The sequence below is a fragment of the Triplophysa dalaica genome, chromosome 7 (assembly GCF_015846415.1).
Source record: "Triplophysa dalaica isolate WHDGS20190420 chromosome 7, ASM1584641v1, whole genome shotgun sequence".
Lineage (NCBI taxonomy): Eukaryota > Metazoa > Chordata > Actinopteri > Cypriniformes > Nemacheilidae > Triplophysa > Triplophysa dalaica.
This window is the reverse complement of record NC_079548.1, coordinates 11,008,490-11,027,582: the sequence shown is the minus strand read 5'-3', so window position 1 is coordinate 11,027,582 and position 19,093 is coordinate 11,008,490. Positions and strand designations below refer to the sequence as shown.

Sequence of the window (19,093 nt, the reverse complement as noted above, 5' to 3'; positions counted from 1 at the left end):
GTGTGGATTGAATTGGGCCCCGTAGAGACTGAAATGATGGTGACCTCTCTTTCAGGAATGTCCCGTTTTTTTCCTTAAAGAAAAACTCTTCCAACAAAAGAGGAAGATAATAAAAGGGGAATGTGGATGACAAATTCAACAATAGTGATCACGTTTTTGTTTCAAACAACAGAATTTGCCTTTTGTTGTATTGGTAATGGCCCTTATAATTGAGTTTTCCGGTTAACAGTACACACGGAACGTCGCTCAATCGACGATATAGGACTGATTTGAGGGCCCAAAGGTTCTAGCAAGCATGTGTCTTAGCGGGTAGGTAGCGAAGAGTAAATTGGCCTCTGTTTTTCCATTATGTTCAAAACAGCCTAGAAGAAGAGTTGAGGGGAATTGTGGTGGATCAGCCAGAACAAAGCTGGATCTATGGGTGAGTGTGATCTCTTTTATGGTGGATGTCAGAGGATGAACAATACGTGAAGCTGCAGCCCTAGTTGATGAAGGTCTTTGGAGTAATGAGCACAGAATGCAGAGTCTACTTACTCTTGCTGTTGTATCGGCAGCATTGTTTGCATTTTAAGCCCATAACTCAATATTGTTAGAGGTGTACGGTATTTATAATACATAAATCTGAGATGTATGTATTTGGCAATACATTGATTTGCAATTTATTGATGATTAAGACAATATGACTGATGTTGTTTTTTGCTTTATGATCCTTTTAAGTTGATTTAAACAGAAACAGCTTATTGATTTAAAGGGATGGTCCATGCAAAATGTAAAATCTGTCAACATTTATTCACCCTCGTGTTGTTTAAAACATGTATATCTTCTTTGGAACACAAAATAAGATATTTTGAGAATTGTCTCAGTGGGTTTTGTTTGGTTACGACTGTCTTTAAAACATCTTTTGTGTTATGCATAAAAAAGAAAGTCATACAGGTTTTAGAATGCATGAGGGTGAGTAAATGATGTTAACAATTTTAATTTTTGTGTGAACTATCCAATCAAAATGTTCACCCAAAAATGAAAATTCTGTCATCATTTACTCACCCTCATGTCATTTCAAACCTGTCTAACATTCTTCTGAAGAACACTAAAGATGATTTTGAAGAATGTTGGTAACTGAACGATGGCAGTACTCACTCACTTCTATTGTATGTACGAAAACCCAATGCAAGTGAATGGGTACCACCCTGGTTCAGTTACTAACATTCCTCAAAATATCTTCCTTGTCTTCTGCAGAAGAAAGTAGGTCATACAGGTTTGAAATAACACGAGGGTGAGTAAATGATGACAGAATTTTCATTTTTAGGTGATCCCTTTAATATTTAATATAGCTGTAGATGTATATGGATATAGTGTTAGTATTAAAGGAATTAATGGTTCCCATGTAAAGAATCTTTGACCTTTTTTGTGTATCTATGTCCCCTGCATGCTGTTTGTTTTTCCACTAGAGTTCTGTTTTGGTCACATTCCTCCACAAGATATGCAGGCACCTATAGCTTTGCTTTGAGGACACCTCATCCCTGTGAACCCATCTGGTGTCCCCAAAAGTGCAATGTGCACCGAGTGCCAAGGTGCGATGGCCCTGCCAGTCCAGATATTCTAATATTGATGAAGAGTCTTAAAAGGCTTAGATCTGGCTGCCTCTTCCCCTCCACTCTCTCTGATAAGCTTAGTGTAGGATTCTGTCAGGCTACTGCAGCATTGGGAATTTCTGCTGGCTCAGCTCTCCCTTCCTTCACCCACCCACCCTCCTTTCTCATTATTCCTCAGAGGAGCGCATAAATTAGCAGTATCTATAGCTCTCTCTCTCTTTCCTGCCCAAACATTTTAGAAATATATTCATCGATGCTTCAAGGGCCCAAATGGCTTTTCTAATACAGATGCCTTTAGCGTTTTATTAGCATTACCTTTGATCTAACATCAATAGCTTTAATTGGAATTAAGTGCCGGGTTTTCATCGTATAGCGAATTGAAGGCTTGCGTTTCAGTCTCGTGTTTAATCAGACATCAGCAGATCTCTATTTGTTATGAGGGACGTTTTTTTCATAATGGATAATGCACTTATACCAGCTGGAGGTTAATTTAGTTGCATTTTTTATGAAGCACGTATATATAACAAATTACAGAAATACTCTTAATGCCTTGTAATAATTCTGGTAATCAGGTTTATTGCTCTTGTAAAGTAATTTATACTTATTTATGATTATATGAAAATATCGTCTGATGTACTGTATAGGTATTATATGGCTATACAGATACATAAATGGTTATTAAATATTGATCTAAATCGGAATAATTGAATTATGGGAGTGTAGGATGAGAGGCGTAAGATATATATACTGTATGAATAGCAGGGTCCGAGTTTACAAAGTGTATTTTAAAGCATTAGGAATACCTTTCATAGTGTGCCAACAGTAGCCCTATTTTAATTCCATCTCTGAGGATCTGGCAAATTTTCAGCGATTTATCAGGGAAACGATTTTCAATTGTAGCTCAGCAAAGACTTTCCTTTGTTTAGTTTCTGCTCTCGTGTTCTGCTTTTCTTCCCCTGCGTCTTGCACACTCTTCCCCCTCTTCCCTGTCGGTCCGGCTCAGCGCAGTCTTCTGTGTCAGCTTAATAAAGTCATTCAGCTCGGCCGTGTTCTGGCGCTTGTAGTCAGCAGAGTGCTACTTATTGACATTTTTTTCCATTCTGCTTTTTTTCGCTGCATGGGTGAGACCAATAGTGCGCATAGAGGGACTGAGTTTGCTCTACCTCGCTCTTTCCTTCTTTACCATTTTACTGTGCAACGTTGTGCTAAAACAGCTCGGTTTTACTCTCCATCTCTTTCTGTCACTCAAGTGCTTCACATAAGTCAGTGCAAGAGAGAGAGAGAGAGAGAGGGAGAGTATATCTGTGCTGAAAAGGGGGGAAGCAGACCATTAGCGGTAAAGGATAAGCAAGCCCTTCGAGGGTCCTTTGTCCTTTCATACAGAGGAGAACTGTTTGTGCTGCTTTTGTTGGTTTTCCCCTTGATTTCATCTGGAAAGTATCATTACGGAACAAGAGCCTCTTCGGAGCTGTTTGTGGCCGTCTACACGCCGCTCGCCAAAGCTTTTGTGGAAATTGTGTGTGCCTGAGATCCTTTGAAAGGGGAACAATTTACACCATGCGTGCCGCCGTGCCAGGGTTTATTCAACTTACAGAAATAAGTTTATCCGATAATGATGGCGGTCAATTTTTGGTTAATTATTTATAAAATTAATGAATACGTTAAATTACGCCCCCTGACCTGTTGTTTCTTGATTTTCTGGGCATCAGAGCAATTCGACAGTGAAGCTTGAATTTTATTGCAGACTAAATGCACTTTGACAAGTACACCTATAGGGAGCAGGCGGGGCATTATGAGTAAACAAACTGGTCATGCTGGACATGTTAGCACGCTCAAAGTGCAAAATGGAAAGGGTAGAGATATGTTTTTGGAAGCTGAATTTTATTTTATGTCTTAAAATAAACATGGTGCATGTGGCGATGGGGTGAAAAAAAATTGAAAGCAAATAAGTTATGATTTGCACATCTCAATGTATGTTTATTTATGTTCTTTTTTGGAAATAGGGCCATCATTTTTTGTTATTCACAAATATGATGTAATTAATTTAGCCGTTTATTTTATGATTGACAGCCTAAGTAATGAATAATCAACATGACAAAACATAACAAATAGTCAATCCTTAAATGTCATCACTCGGTTTGAATTTCAGATTTCAGCACAGGACTATATATATAAAATGTATGCCACCGGTCTGAATCCAGAAGTACGCAGTGTGCTGTGTGCCCCGGAGCTATTGCGAAGCTTCTCTTAATGACCTGCTAGAGGTGTTACCAAAACAAGCGAGAATCATTAAGGTCAGTGTCGCTAAAGAATACAATTCCTGTGAAAAGACCCACTGGTGTCCTGTGATCTTTACAGGAAAGAGACGTACAGAATGAATTTGCATAAATCTTTTCATGTACTGTTTTAATGTGCATTTAAGAAGCTGCTGGTGCAGTTAACAATCCTAGATGGTCTTTTACGATTAATTGAAAACTCTGCATGTGACCGTTAAACATGTATTGTTTTACCGTCACGAGGGTTTCACTAAAAATCTGAGAATGACCGTTAGGTGAAGTCTTACTACTAATCTGATACAGAGACATTTTGGGGTGACGAGGTTAATGCATCCATTTTTTTCCTCATATCATATCAAATCAAAGCAATTTCCCCGGCTGTTATTCCTTCTATCTGTGGGTCATAATCCTCTTTAAGGTCTTTCTACAGCCATGTTCAGTTACTAAATGATGAAAATCTTATTCAGCTTCACTCAGTGGCCTGACTAATGGGAAATGAGCACACTTTCAAAAACAGCTAAGTGTTTTAGGCTAGGAGGAAAGTGGAACTGTTAACATCATTACATTTGAAGAGAGCGTTTGTAACACAGATTCTATTTCTTAAATGAACACTAGGCCAGTGCATTATAGACGTATCGACTGCGTGAGGCATGAGGGAAAGATTAGCGGTATATCCAGGAACCCTTTCAGTGTAACCAGACCCTAATCTTTTAATTGTAGTTCTCTTTCAAACACTCGACAAGTATTAACAAAATTAGAAACGTTCTTTATTCTTTCGCCCACCTTTACGTTGGTTGAGGATGATTAATTAGCATTTGAGAATAGAGGTGTGTAGAAATGTTCTAGTTGTTAAATTGAACATCTATACCACCGGTTCTCAACTGGTGGCATGTCGGAATTCAAAAATTTGTCACGGGTCAGCTCTGATGCAAATGTATAGCAAAAAACTGTATAAACGTGGCAAAATAAATAGGCATATCCACCGATTAAATGGAAGTAGAAAACTCTTTTGCAGTCTTCTGTTGTTGAGTGTACATCCAGGAAAAGAGTTAGTTTGCATTTTGGTAACTTGGCTTCTTGTCTAAAGCAGGGTGCTAACATATCAATCTTAAAAGCATGGACACATCTATGCCTAGACCAAATGTAGGACCCAGATATTTACTACAAAATTTCTCACGGATACGATCAACTATAGCTAATGCAGATTCTGAAGATTAAATTACTATTTCTTAACTTTCGGAATCATCTTTCTTCACATCAAACTGGTGATGTTTCTTAACGTTTTCTATATACAGAGCACAAATTCATTGGATTTTCCCAGGCTCTTTTTTTCGATTGACAGGATATATCAGCCCTGATCGTCGGCTGTTTTTCAACTTTTAGCCAATACTTAAGTTGTGAAAAGTTGCTTTTATCGACCAATATGGATCATTGGCTGATTTATCTCTACCCAGAATACTTTCAATATGGGTTAACTTGCAGAGAGGATATACTTGTGTTAACCAGAATGTGTTTTGTGCTGCGAAATATCGGCCTCAGAGATTATAATATCAGCAACATTCACAAGATTTTCCAATTTCTGTAATTGAAAAAAATTGCACATTGCGGTGATCATTTGCATGGTAATATTGGTGCGTTTCCATGCTTGACGTATGTGTTTCCCTTCGAACGACAATTTTGGCGCTCTTAATGAAATTACCAAAATTACCACCTGAACTATGATCTAAACTCCAAAGAGCAAAACCAGTTGAGAATCATTGCTCTACACCACTCATTATTTGCCCAAAATAAGGGCTTAATTTGGTTACCTCCACCGTCTCTAGCATGGCGACGATGTCCTGCCTGTCTTATTCCCTCCTCTTGCCACCTTTTGCATGGTTCCATGATGCAAACCTCAATTTTGACAGATCTCATTTTCCCGCCCCTCAGCCGCTCTCGATGATTGACTTGTAATTACTGAAGGGAGGTTCTGTATTTGGGGTGTGATGTGCTTCTCTAATTTGTATGTCTCTGTTGACAGATTCCAGGACAACCAATGAGTTGTGATACGGACCAGCTCCGGGTAAGCCTGATACCTCACTGTCTTTGGCTTTGTGCGTCTATGCATGTGTTTTGGTGTGCGTACTGTGTACCGTCCATTGGCATTTGGACATGTTCATGTAGACCTTTTAATTGATCTGTTCACAGATAACACATTAATCGTAAAGCATATTTTATATTTCATACTAAAACATGTTTGCTTTGTGGACCTCCATGTTTGTTTTGCCACCTCGGACTGAGCTGTATCAAATCAATAGACAAAACAAAGAAAAAAAAATTCAATTTTATTCTCATACGAAAACCTTCATATTCCTTCATACTCTGCTGTGTCCATATTAAAAATACAACAAAGCTTACCTCGCCTTCTCATTAAACTTTAATAGCGCCTCTCCAACCCTCCTTCTAACTCACTGGCCTGAAAAGACAGGGTAGCAAAGGTGTCAGCATCATTCCTGATGAAGAACCTGCCAAAGATCTTCATCTTCTTCAAACACACCTCTATCTGTGTGTAGCGATGACCGTGTGTCCTGACTGCTCTGCTTTGAGCTCTCTATACAGCCCACACGGTGAACGTGAAGGCGTGTAGAATCACGGGAGGGATGTGTACACCACGCTGAGTCTGAGCCGCAGTCCCCTCTCAGTGCTGTAATTTATCATGCTTTGTTGAAGGGTTTTAAGTCTGCTAGGCCTGATATGATTAATGCCCAGACCTTCTTGCTCATACACACCCATCACTCTCATTTTTTTGTGCGCTTGTTTATTTGTTTTTTAATGATCTGGCTTCTTTCTGAAATTGTGTGAAATTAGAGCAGGGTGAAAATATGGACAAAACACATAATGATCAAAAATAGATTTTTTCCCTCTTGGAAACTTGAAAAGCACTTTTCTTGGTTTCGCTGTTTTCTCATTTCATCCTGTTAGTGACGATGTAAAGACAGTTGTTCCAAAGTGCTTTTTGGCTTAACGCCACCTCATTTAGATTATGTTTTGAGAAGCATGGAAGATAATGTACTTAGCGTTAGGTTTTGTCAATTAGCTTTTCTTTCGAGATGATCCAAGATTTTGTTTTTCAATAATGTGTATTACTTATTTAAGAAAAAGTCCAAACAAAAGAGTGATGCACTACACTATTATGTCTACTATTTCAAACATGCAGCTTTTTAATTTGGTTATAGAGCAACTGTTTTGGACTGCTCTATGTAAATGGACGTGTCAGTAAGCAGCACTCACTTTGATTGACCATTAGACCTTACTTGCCCTGAAGAAAAACACTGAAGCAAATTTTATGTTGAGGAATCTTTATTTTGAGTGCACAAACAATAGATTTGAACCCACCTGGCATTTATCTTTTTTTAAATAATATAATAATATTATGCTATGTCGACATTCATTTACAGTTTCAAGAATACTGTTCATTATGTTGATGTTATCCTTCTGTACTAATCGTTTTAGAAGAAGACATTTGCATCTTTTTAAAACTGATTTCACTCTAAATTGTGATTGGATGAGCTGTGTTTGAAGGCATTGTAAACTCATCCATGTGACTGTCCATTCTGTATTATTCTGGTTAGTTAAAACATTGCTTGGCGTTCATGAACTATACAGATCTTTAAAGATTTTTTCTGTATAATAATTATTATTTACATTTTTATTGAACATTTATATTGCTGTGCCCAATAATTTGTGCTGTACATAAAAAACTTCTTATTGAGGTAGAATGTCATAATAATCATAATTTGATAATAATAATGATTTTTAATAATAATAAAAATAATATTATTACACAATACCAAATTATAATAATAAATAATAATATTAAATATATATATATATATATATATATATATATATATATATATATATTATTGGTATTATTATAGATTTTATTGAACATTTAATTTAGCGCTGTAGCTGATGATTAGTGCTGTGCTTTTAGGAAATTTGTGTGCTGTTGTATTGCTGTCCGTGTAACGATCTATGCCATCTGTATGTTGAGCTTTTTCCGTTGACTTCATCATTTGTCCTCATACACCCTTTTGTCTTTTCCTTTGATGGTTTTACTCTTTTAATATAGTTTTCCTTTAAAAGCATAGTCGAATTGCTTCCCGAGGAGAAATTAATATTTAAATTTCCTCGAAATGTAATTCCCCTCATAAATATACTGGCAAATCTCATTGCTTTGTGTCTTACACATAAAACAAAAAAATGGACCATGCTCAGATTTCTTTTTTGTCCCTTCCTATTCTGAAATCCATTTGAAATACCATATTTATTTCTCTCTCTAATACCTGAATTTGATTAAAAATCCCATCCCCCGTCTGATGTAGTAATGCGTTTCAGCCTCACATGTACTTATTTAGGTAGTTATTGCTGTGGTTTAGCTGCGCCAGGCTGTGCTTTGCGGTGCTGACTGGCTGCGTGTCTGGTCTCTCAGTAGCAATAGCGTGGTAGAGTCAGCAGATGGCTGTAGAAAAGTGCTGTAAAAAGGCAGCCAGTGCGTCAGAGGCAGAACAACCCGAGCGGGAAGGCCTTGGCCCCGGTACACGCTGCTTTCATCTCCAACACATTCACTCCGGACGAGAAGAGAGGGGGAGAAACATCCAGGGTGTACAGTCAGGTGCAATCTCCACGTTTTGAAGAGACTGGTGCTTTCTGGCTCCTTTTAGTTTTCTCCTGTTTTTTTTTCTTCTAAATCTTTTCTTTTTTTTAACTGCTGTATTTTTTGGAGGAAGTTAGTTTTATGGTCAAATGCACGTCCTCCTACATTCTCCCTGACCAGAAGATGTGTTTTGATTTCCCGCTGATGTCTTCCCCTGCGCATCATCTTCCGGATGACAGTTTCTGAGGATTCACGAAACATTTTGTAGAGGAAAAGTCCTGTTTTGGAGGAAGATCTGCTTTGGAGCGTCCTATCAGCTGTCAATGTTGCACCTTTCTTGAGGAGCGTGTGAACGTGTTCTAGAAAGACCTATACAATCACCCCCCACTTCCTCCCTCTCTTTCTTTTTCTCTGGCACTTTCAGTGCACAGTTGTACTGGACTTCCTTGGTGCACGGATCTTCTCATTAAATAGAAACGTCAGGAATTGGTGCCTAAGCAGGGCTTGTCAGTGAAATTGCGAGGTGGACCAAGTGAGGAACGAACAGAAAGAACAAAAAAAAAAAAGAGGAGAAGAGCAAGGACAAGACTGCTAGAAGCATTCCAAACCTTGTGAAGTACCTTCTTCTTCCTCTATGTGTCAGATTTAATAAGCTCTATTATAGTGATATAATAAATTATACACAAGAACTGTGAGCCTGAGAAGAGGGTAAAACAAGAAGGATTCAGCCGGGTTTCCAAAGCTGAGCTCAAGAAGTTAAAAGAAGCTAAGTAAGGAAGCACTTTCAAGCTGCCGAAGAGCCCCTGACTCCTCGCTCAAAATGATGATGTATTTGTGGGTAGGTAACAATCATCCCAGTCTACTGCGGTGTATTCATGGTGGCTTTTCTCTGTGTGTGTGTTTGTGTACTGTGCAAAACTGCTATAATTGCATATGTCATTATCGACGTTCAAAAGCGTCATGACCATTCAAAGTGAGGGGCACGTGCCCCTTCAAATATCTGAGAAGCTTTTGAATGCAGCTTCCATCAAGCTTTTTCATTTTTGTGCATTGAATGCTGCAGTCAAGTTGCACTTTATTACTGTGGATTGATGTGGATAGAAATTTGTTTGTCTACAACTCAAGCGGAAGAAATTAAGTATTCATGTCAAAATTTGTGCAAATTAAGTCTTTGTCATATTTTGGACATCATTTGATTTAATGTGACATTTCTGTCATTACATACGCAGCGTTTTGGAATAACAAAATTATATTAACTATAGTCATTTTAACGAAATAACAGAAAATACATTGTGGTAACTAGTTTTTGTGTATATTATTTAGTTTTCTCGGTTTAAAATTGTGTATTATAAAGAGTTTAAACATAGACTAAGGCTTTTACAATTTTATTGGTGTCTTATTTTTTGCACTTCCTTTGGACTTTTGTGTTTTTACACAGAGTCTGATAATCGAAGCATATCTGTATTGCATTTGCTTGTACAGTAGCACATTTTTTAAGGATATGGACAATATCCCAAAATAAATGCAATTATTAAAAATTGTAACTGTACACTGTAAAATGTAGATATTAGAAAATCCACATATAGTATTGTGATATGCTGTCTGCATGGATTTACACGGAGTTGAAACACCGGCACAGTTCTATTTGTGTGTTAGTTAGTAAATCACTCTCTTAAAGTTTAATCTCTCTCTCTTGTCCTTGCACCAAAGAGCAGAGTGTCAGAGAAACAGCGAGTAGCGCGTTGATTCATAACTGTGGGGTTAAAGCGCAGGAAGTCATTTTGAAGGGCTGTAAGCGTGTGTGTCTTGGCCTGCTCATTATCTGTCTCTTCACCTGCCATTATCACTCAAAATCAGTCTTAGCTGAAGAAATCCCGTTGCACTTAATTGCCCATGGAATACATTTAAAGCCCCCTGATGACTTCTTCACTCTGAGAGTTTATCAGGAAATTAATCTCATTTTAACAAACCTTAATCTGATGGGCAGTTCAAGTGAACACAGACCTAAAAGAACGGAATTATCCTTTACACAATATGTGTCAGCTGAAGGTTTTTTTCATAAAGATAAGAGCTATCCGGATTTCACATGCTGTGCTAATTGTGTATACAAACAAAGAAACAATAGTTATAATAATGATTTACTGTTTGTGTATATAAACACTATAATTTGCATCGGTTTATGGAATTTTAACGTCTTTTTTGGTTTATATATTTGTTCGTATTTTATACAAAATATGAATCATGATCAAAATAAATCAGTACCGTTAAATACTGTAGCATCTTCCATTATGATCCTTTGAACAGAATTTGTAAAAACTTTTCACTTTACCAACTAGTTAGTAAGGTCTTCCCCTTGGATGCTATTTAATCTATATTAAAGGAGTTCCCATCTCCATTTAATCTGAGATCTGATTGGCTGCTTTTTCTTCATTATGCATTAAAAGTATCTATTTTATGTGATAAAATGGTTTCAGTAGCTAAATAACAGGTCAACAGAATTCATTTTACTTATTTACAAGGAAAGACATTAGTTTATAACTTATTGATAAGTTGGCTTGAGCTAACAGTGGAAACAGGCTATTAAACTCTGAGATGTCAGAAGAACTCAGAATCAAAGGATTTGGTAAACACACAAGACAATCTCCAGTTACTTACTCATGCAGTCACAGCAAACTCAAATTCTATATTAGGAAATGAATATTGAATGTTTAATTGGAACATGGGTGGCCTGGAAGGAATAAGATTCGAAGGAAAGATTCAAGGATGAAATTTCCCAGGAGACGCAGAAATTACTGTGCGGTATGAAAGTATACAGTTCTTGCTAAATATTTAATTTGCATCATTTAAGTGTGACTTGAAATTCACTTCTCAACTGGTTAATTTGGAGATTGCAGATACACAGACAGTCCATTTAAACTAAAACAACCTATTTATAATTTTGGCCTGATTTTTATTCAATAAATGCTATAGTATAAATCTCATAAAAACAAAATGCTGCACACGTTTCATAGATTCCTTACAACGAGAGCATTCCGAGTAAAGCTATTATCGTGATACGCTGTTCTTTTAAGAGGCCTCTGGTGACCAAACAGCCTTTGCCATATGACAGCGCCAGTTCAGGCTTTGTACCCGACCCTTCACTATTCCTTTAGTCATAGATCGTATGGCTGTAAACTGGAATTAATTGCGGGGGTTACTTTTTCTGCCACAGGGTTTTCATCTTAACACCATTTAATAGAGCAGCCGAGCATCGTGCCACATTCACACACTTGGCAATAAAAGCTTTAGATATAAATAGGTCCCTTGTCTTCAATTCCCAAATTGTCTTCAGACAAACAAACAAATGAAGCAACTTTGAAAAGAGGCTAAAATAAACGGCGGTCCACTTTTACGCGTCGCTTTTTTAATTGGAGAGCATCAGGACTGGCCGTGGATGAAGATTGAATCACTGAGGTACTGAAAAGAGCAAGTAAACAGTCGTGTCAGAGGCGCTCTGCTGTCCAAGCTGATGTTATTGCCTTTCTTACTATTTGCTCCCCCCCTCGCTGCAGGAAAAAGTGCTGTGGAGGCACTTCTAGCCTCTTGTCAGAGTTGTCTTTCAATAGATGCTATGAAAGCAGTTTATTCAATTGATTGACAAAGGCTGCCCTCCATGATAACCAATAGGAGAGCCCGGGGGCTGTCCACGAGGGACATCTGGCGACTTAACTTTGCGACACGGATGCCTGGTCACCATCCAGAGTTCAGCACATCATTTGTAATGCAGGGGTTTGAAAGACAGTTATTACGATCGGGTCCTCTTTTTTTTGGTAAAGAGTAGGGTACATGTCTGATGAGGGCCATTTTATGCTATGTGCAATTCTTGCGATGCCAACCTGATCTCACAGGAATTCTTAACTATATTATGAGGCGGCTAATTCGTAGGAATTCATTTCTTTTGAATCGTACAAAAATGTGCGATTTCCGAGAAAAAAGGCAATTCTGAAACCCCTAACCACGCCCCTAACCCTAACGTCAGGGCGCGAAAGCAAATTGCACTAAAATGTAAGATTCCATTCCATTCCATTTTCTACCGCTTATCCGAACTACCTCGGGTCACGGGGAGCCTGTGCCTATCTCAGGAGTCATCGGGCATCAAGGCTAAAATGTAAGATGATTTAGATATTTATTGTAAATAATTGCTTTGAATAGAATGACATACACTGTAGTTTACTACAAGTATGCTTTCTTGAAACTCCTCCTAATAGTAAAATAGAAAGTTATCTTTGGCTAAACTGAGTTCACTGGTTTCAAGAATCACATTGCGTCTTTAGCTCTTTATGTCTATAATTGTTTTAATTGCATGCTTATTTGCACGTAGAAGCAATTGGTATTCATTGTATGTTTTTGCTTTTCATGTATACAGTCTATTATAAAGCAGCATATATAATTTACATACGTTTACATCTGGCGATAGATGAATGAGTTGCTCCGAGTAGCTGGGTAACAGATGAAAATGAGAATTAAGAACATTTGATGTATACACAGAGAATATAATTGACATTAATGCAAGACAATTCAGCACACACCATATGGTATTTATACACCTTCTAATTCCCTCTCTCTCCCTGACAGTAATGATGGGACCTGGGTGAGAACGCTCCACTGTCAGTTGCTATCAAATATGTTCTTATTTAATTAGCTGTCTCGCAGTAGAGCGCCGCTTATATATCATAATTCTTATCTAATTTACTCAATCCTGTCTTATTTTATTTCATCGACTATGCTGAAGCGCTTAACATGACTCTGGTTTCAGAGGGCCAGGGTAGCTTGTTCTGGAAACGGAGAGCAATTGAACAGTATTAATGCCACAGCCGTCCAGGCATTGCCGCATGGATTTAAAAATTGCCCTTCTGATAGAGTTTTACAACGTATGACAAATCAATGCATAGCATTTTCATAATGAATGGCTTTGGCATTTGGAATGCCACTCTATGAGCAGGCTTGGTTGCTGACCTGTGACAAGAAGTGGTGTTATATTTCATTATATTCTTCTGAGTTCTACTCACAGGGCCTGGTTCGTGTGAGTTAGGAGCACTTCCACTATCCCAGCATGCACCAGAGAGGGCAACGGTGTCTCAAAGAGGCAATCTCATTCCCGTCCCGTGCACTAGGAACGCACTTTTAACGCCAATAGGGTTTACTAGCCATTGTTTGGTATTAGATTACAGGCACACGAGGAAGGATTCAAATAACCTGCCATGTCATTACCTGTTTATTCACGAGCACTGAAAGCACTGTTGTGCTGGTCATTATCTGCTGTCATGAAATGACAGTTTGTGGCTCTTTTCATCGGTCTGTTATGATGATTGATGGAGACAGGTGGCTGTTCTTTACAGATGGCAACATATCAAAGTGGCATCACTGTAATGACGGAGCAAAATATGACAGATATCAAACCGGGGCGAGGATGCGTTTTTTGCTACGCTACCCAAAATCCAGAAGTTTTCTATTCCCTGTAGGTCATCGAAACCTTTCATCTGATTCCTCCGTGCCAGTGTTTTCCTCCCGTTTTTGATGTGGGCATGACAGTTTTAATCTGATTTATGAAATGCAATACATATGAATAAAACCTCACAGGGATGGGTTCGTAAATGTGAAGGAAAACATTTTAAAGAACGTCGACGCCTGGATTAGCGAATGACGTTTCGAGAGATTGTCAGCTTTGTTACAGATATACTCAAATCATTACCCCTCTAATGAAATTTCCTGCCAGGGAAAGCAAAAAACAAAAGTGAAAGCACAACAAGCCCTTTCATAAAACGCCTTTATTACATAAGTGTATTCATCGCCATAAAAGCATTGAGCCTATACGCATATGGTCCAGAGCTTTGCAGTGCTGGAGATTTTTATTGGGGGCTATAAAACACAATACACCAGCAGCACATGCCGCAGAGAGAAAGAAAATCACTTTAGCGCCGCACACTTTTTCGCACTCTCGGATAAAATGGTCAGGCCAGGAAAACACCTTTGTGATAACAATTGCAGCCAGGCAGCCTAATGCACTTTGAAGGCCTAGTAAAGGCCCGGATGAAACTGGAGATTATTGCCATTTTGAGAGAGATCAATGAAGCTTTGCTAATAATTCACTCTAGGAGAACCTCTGGGGATGTGGTATTTATCTACAAATATCAGCTCTGGCCAGACCAATTGCAGTGTTCTCGCCTCTGGTGCCCACACTAGTTTAGTTGACCTAGTTGGTATTGAATGTTTCCTCCTGACTAGAAGGGGAAAATAGAAGGAAGAAAACCCGATTGTGCTAATCTTGTTATGTGCTTGAACAAATGGGGACATTGTATTGCTCAATCCCTGCACTTTAAAGATTTTACATTGATCGATGTGCATTTTAAAGTAATAGCTTCATATTATATTTTATATTGATTATGTTTTTTTATTGTAGTGCTGGTAGTTCATGAATGTTGCTCTGGGCAGAAATCATAAAGTCTATAAAGTCAAATAGCTGTCAAACAAATTAAAACAAACGCCAGTGTTATTTAAAATATATATATTTTTTAAGTTTTTACATTTTTAAACCACTTACAGTAGCTTTTAAAAAACTGTTCATGGTAAAACAAGTTGTATTGCCTTTAGAGCACAAGGCTGCAGCTGTACACATATGAATGTCTTATGCCATTTAACACCTGTTAACTGTCAGGGCTAAAATGGCGGTAATCTCGTGAATTCTTTGGAAAACAGACTTACGGTTGGTCTCATTTCAAAAAAGAAAAGTAGCTGATTATTGCTAAAAATAAAAATCATACACACAAAAAAATGTTTTAAAGGTATGTTGTTAGGTCTGTTGTAAAAAAAAAAAAAAATGTTTATGTTTTTCTGTGAATAAAAGCTTCATTAAAAAAAATACGGGTCGCAAAAGGCTAACAAAAAATCTAAGCACACTCTTTATAAAAAAGAATCAATTACTAAAAACACCCAAGAAATCTGTATTTTAGAGTCTTAGACCTTTCCAATGATATAAAGTTTGTCATTATTCGATTAGAAATTAAATGCACAATATTGACGCAAACTAAGGTGTCCCGTATACGGAACGATTGACAGTTAACAGGCTACAGAGGCTATATATCATCTAAAATGTTTATTATTTGTGTGAACAGCTTTTAACAAAACCTTCCTTGACTTCCATGGTTGTATATGAAGGCCTGTAGACTGATTTTTATGTGAAGGACTAAATATGGTTTTGCCTTGAAAAGTCTAAGGAATGCATATAAGGTGTATTTTTGTCTGATGAAATGATGTCTGTAAATCTTGTTAATTTACTGTTGTTACCAGCCGAACTAAACCGAGATTTTGTAAGACCCATTACCCAAGTGGTTCAGTCAACTCGACTTATCGTTTTCAAAAACAAATAGTTTTGCAAGTCCCTACTCATGTGTTTGTGTTGGGCGGCCCCTTTAACGACGGGGAGCAACAAGGGCCATGAACAGACAATTAAGGCAACAACTTGGAAAAATGAGTGTGTGTCTTTCATGTTTTTTCCATCTTGCAGCGTACACTTTGTAGTCGTTAATTTAATTGCAGATATTCCCTAAATCCCTGAAGAATATAAAGGATTAATCATCCAGTTCATTTCGACGAGAGATATGGCCTTAAGTGAATTGCAGTTTTACCAATTTAACCCTGTCTGCCCCTGAATGTGACAAGATTAACATTTTCAATTAGCAATACGTAATTGCGGTGCGCGCTCAACAGCCTGGCCACATCCTCAGAGGTGAAAGGGGCGTTTCAATGGGCCATAAGTACAGATCTAACTCGCCCCTGTCTCTTTAAATTTATCCTCTGCGTTCAGTCATCACGGATGGCCAGAAGCTGTAAATTTTTTGTTACCTTCCACGGCTTATTGCTCCTCGCATAATGTCGAAGGCACGGATTCCTGCGTATTTATGAGAGAACAAATCAGCAGATTTGAGGATAAGGAAGAAAAGCGGTACACGAGCGTTACCATAAGCGCACAAGCGTTGTAAAGATGATGGTTTCTCCTTTCTTTCTCAGGGGCGTTTGTGTTGATAAGACAAAACAGGATCAGCGAATCCTCCCCTCTGTCTGGTTTTTAATGTCTGCGAAGAAACAGATATTGATTTAATCAGCAGACTGTTGCTGCACAAAGGTATATACTGCGGGGAAGAATACCTTGAGCGGCGAGGTAATAAATACTGCAGATGGACTCGTGCAAGCAGAACCTTTTGTGGGCTCAGTTGACTGAGGGCCCCTGTGAATAAAGAGGCCGGATAAGACGGAGAGTTTGTATTTTGGAGATAGGTGACTGATTTCACACTTTCCTGCTGTGTCCTGCACATGCTAGAATCTGGGCTGATAGCGGAGCAGCCACATATCAGCCTCAGATTCACCACTTTCCTTCAAGGTGCTCACTATCGCATCGGCTTGATAATAGAAATGCCCCTTTTTCAAGCTGACACTGTATTTGGAGCTCGCCATCAGCGGGGCATCGCATGCCAGCGTAGACAGATGCATTCTGGGTATGATGTTTGATATGCTGTGGAAATATGAAAATACATCGAATTGAAGGAATAATGAAAAGGGGGAATGAGAATTCTGTTGTTATTTACTCATGTCATTCCAAACCCGCATGGTTTTATTTCTTACATGGAACGCAAATGAATTGACATATTTCAAAAAACTGCAAAACAGCTGAAGCTCATTGTGGCAATTGTTAAGCTGTTGTCAAGCTCAAAAATAGGACATAACAGCATTGTTGTCACCAATGGAGTTGACATTTCTTAATTTATTAAGTTCTATTCCTTGTAAAAAAATATCTAATATTCTGTGTTGAGAAAACAGCGCATTGAGATGACATGGGCCAAAGTAAATTAGAAAGTTATTGGTTAAACAACACCGGAAACATTTTGTGAGGTATGACTTTACAACAAGATAGTATTTGATAGCATTTGCTGTATACGATAAACGAAACTTCATGTTAAAGTCAGCATTCACAAAAAATTCATAATCTGAAGTTGTACCTTTTAACATTAATAAATGCACAATGAACTTACATAAACATTTTTGGCATTTAATAACATTTAAAAGATTAATAAAATGCTGAAGAACTCTATTGGTAATTTTTTGTTATGTTAACTAATGCATGTTAACAAATACAACCTTATCGGGGTTACAGTTTGTGATCATGACAAGTAGGAGAGTACTTGTGTGTTGATGGATTTCTGACAAATCTACGTGTCTGAAACCAGAAGCAATGAAAACAAATGACATTACATTTATTGCTACAAACCTCCATCAAGGTTTAGCACTAACCTGATATAACCTGCACCCTACAGACCAGACACAAATAACAAACCTTTTTGTAAATCCAAGCCACCATTTATCCTCATTATTTCCACTATCAAGTTCAGACTTCGCCACGCCGCAGAGCAAAAATTTGTCCAGCTGTAACAGGAGAACATGAAACCAGGGATATCCTAAAAGGGCCCAGATAAGAAAGAAGTTTCTAGGTGGCTCAGATTGGCTTTCCTTTCATGTGGATCCAAATTGGAGCCAGTGTAGGCAGGGAGGGGAAGGAGGGAGCTCGCAGTCCTCATTAGGCATCTCTGTCTCCTCAACTTGACCAGTCTGCAGTCCTGTAATGAGCTGGACATTATGCACAGCAGAGGTGGGGGGGAAGCAGGTGAGTCGCTTGTGTGTCAGAGAAACATCACATCCAAATGCTCATAATGAGAGCCAAATCCTGGCCCGCGGTGGCCTATCTGACAGCACAATATCTGTGAATGATATCTTAATTATATGAATTGACTCATCTTAGTGTTTTTGTAGAGGTTCAAGAGACTGCTTTCCCCCCGTCCCTGTCAACCAGACATCATTTGCAAGTCACAATGTCTGTTGGTGTCGTGGCGCAACTGGCCGGCCCCGTGCCGTAAATTTCAAACAAGCCATCAGTGGACTGTGAGGAATAAACGACTGTAGGTTAGAGCAAATTGTTTTTACACGCTCATGTTGTTTGCTAATCTATGTGCCCTGCTATCGGTCACAGAAGCACTGCGGCTAGCCAAGGCAGATTCTAAATCCTCGGTCCTGATTCTGCTAGACTTATCTGCAGCGTTTGACACTGTCAATCACCAGATACTGCTAGCAACCTTGTCATCACTAGGAATCTCATGCTCCCCTCTCCGCTTGGTCAAAGCCTACCTCTCCAACAGATCCTTCAGGGTGTAATGGAGGGGCTCGCTGTCCACTGCTCACCACATGATCACTGGGGTCCCTCAGGGATCGGTGCTTGGACCACTGCTTTTTTCCATCTGCACAACATCCTTGGGACCCATCATACAGGCACATGGCTTCTAGTATCACTGTTATGCTGACGACACCCAGATATACATCTCGTTTCACCCAGACGATGCCACTGTAGCAGCTCGCATTACAGCTTGCCTTGAGGACATCTCAGCTTGGATGAAAGGGCATGACCTCCAGCTGAACCCTTCCAAGACAGAATTACTTGTGTTTCCGGCACACCCTACGGTGCAACACAATGTCAACATCCATCTTGGCAATACCACAATCAC

General features: G+C 38.7%; 1 protein-coding gene across 4 annotated transcripts in view; it reads left to right on the top strand.

Annotated features, from left to right (window-relative positions):
- The window catches only part of rbfox1 (RNA binding fox-1 homolog 1), a 213,301-nt gene that overhangs the window by 73,959 nt on the left and 120,249 nt on the right, over positions 1-19,093 (top strand). For 2 of the 4 annotated variants that reach the window (XM_056752519.1, XM_056752515.1), the window contains exon 2: positions 5,889-5,930. The exons of 1 other annotated variant lie outside the window; for it this stretch is intronic. In XM_056752519.1, coding sequence (XP_056608497.1) covers positions 5,904-5,930 — 27 coding nt within the window. In that variant the 5' untranslated portion in view covers positions 5,889-5,903. Of the gene's footprint in view, positions 1-5,888; positions 5,931-8,630; positions 9,346-19,093 lie in introns of those variants that run through there. One more of the 4 variants, XM_056752520.1, reaches the window with a different exon arrangement.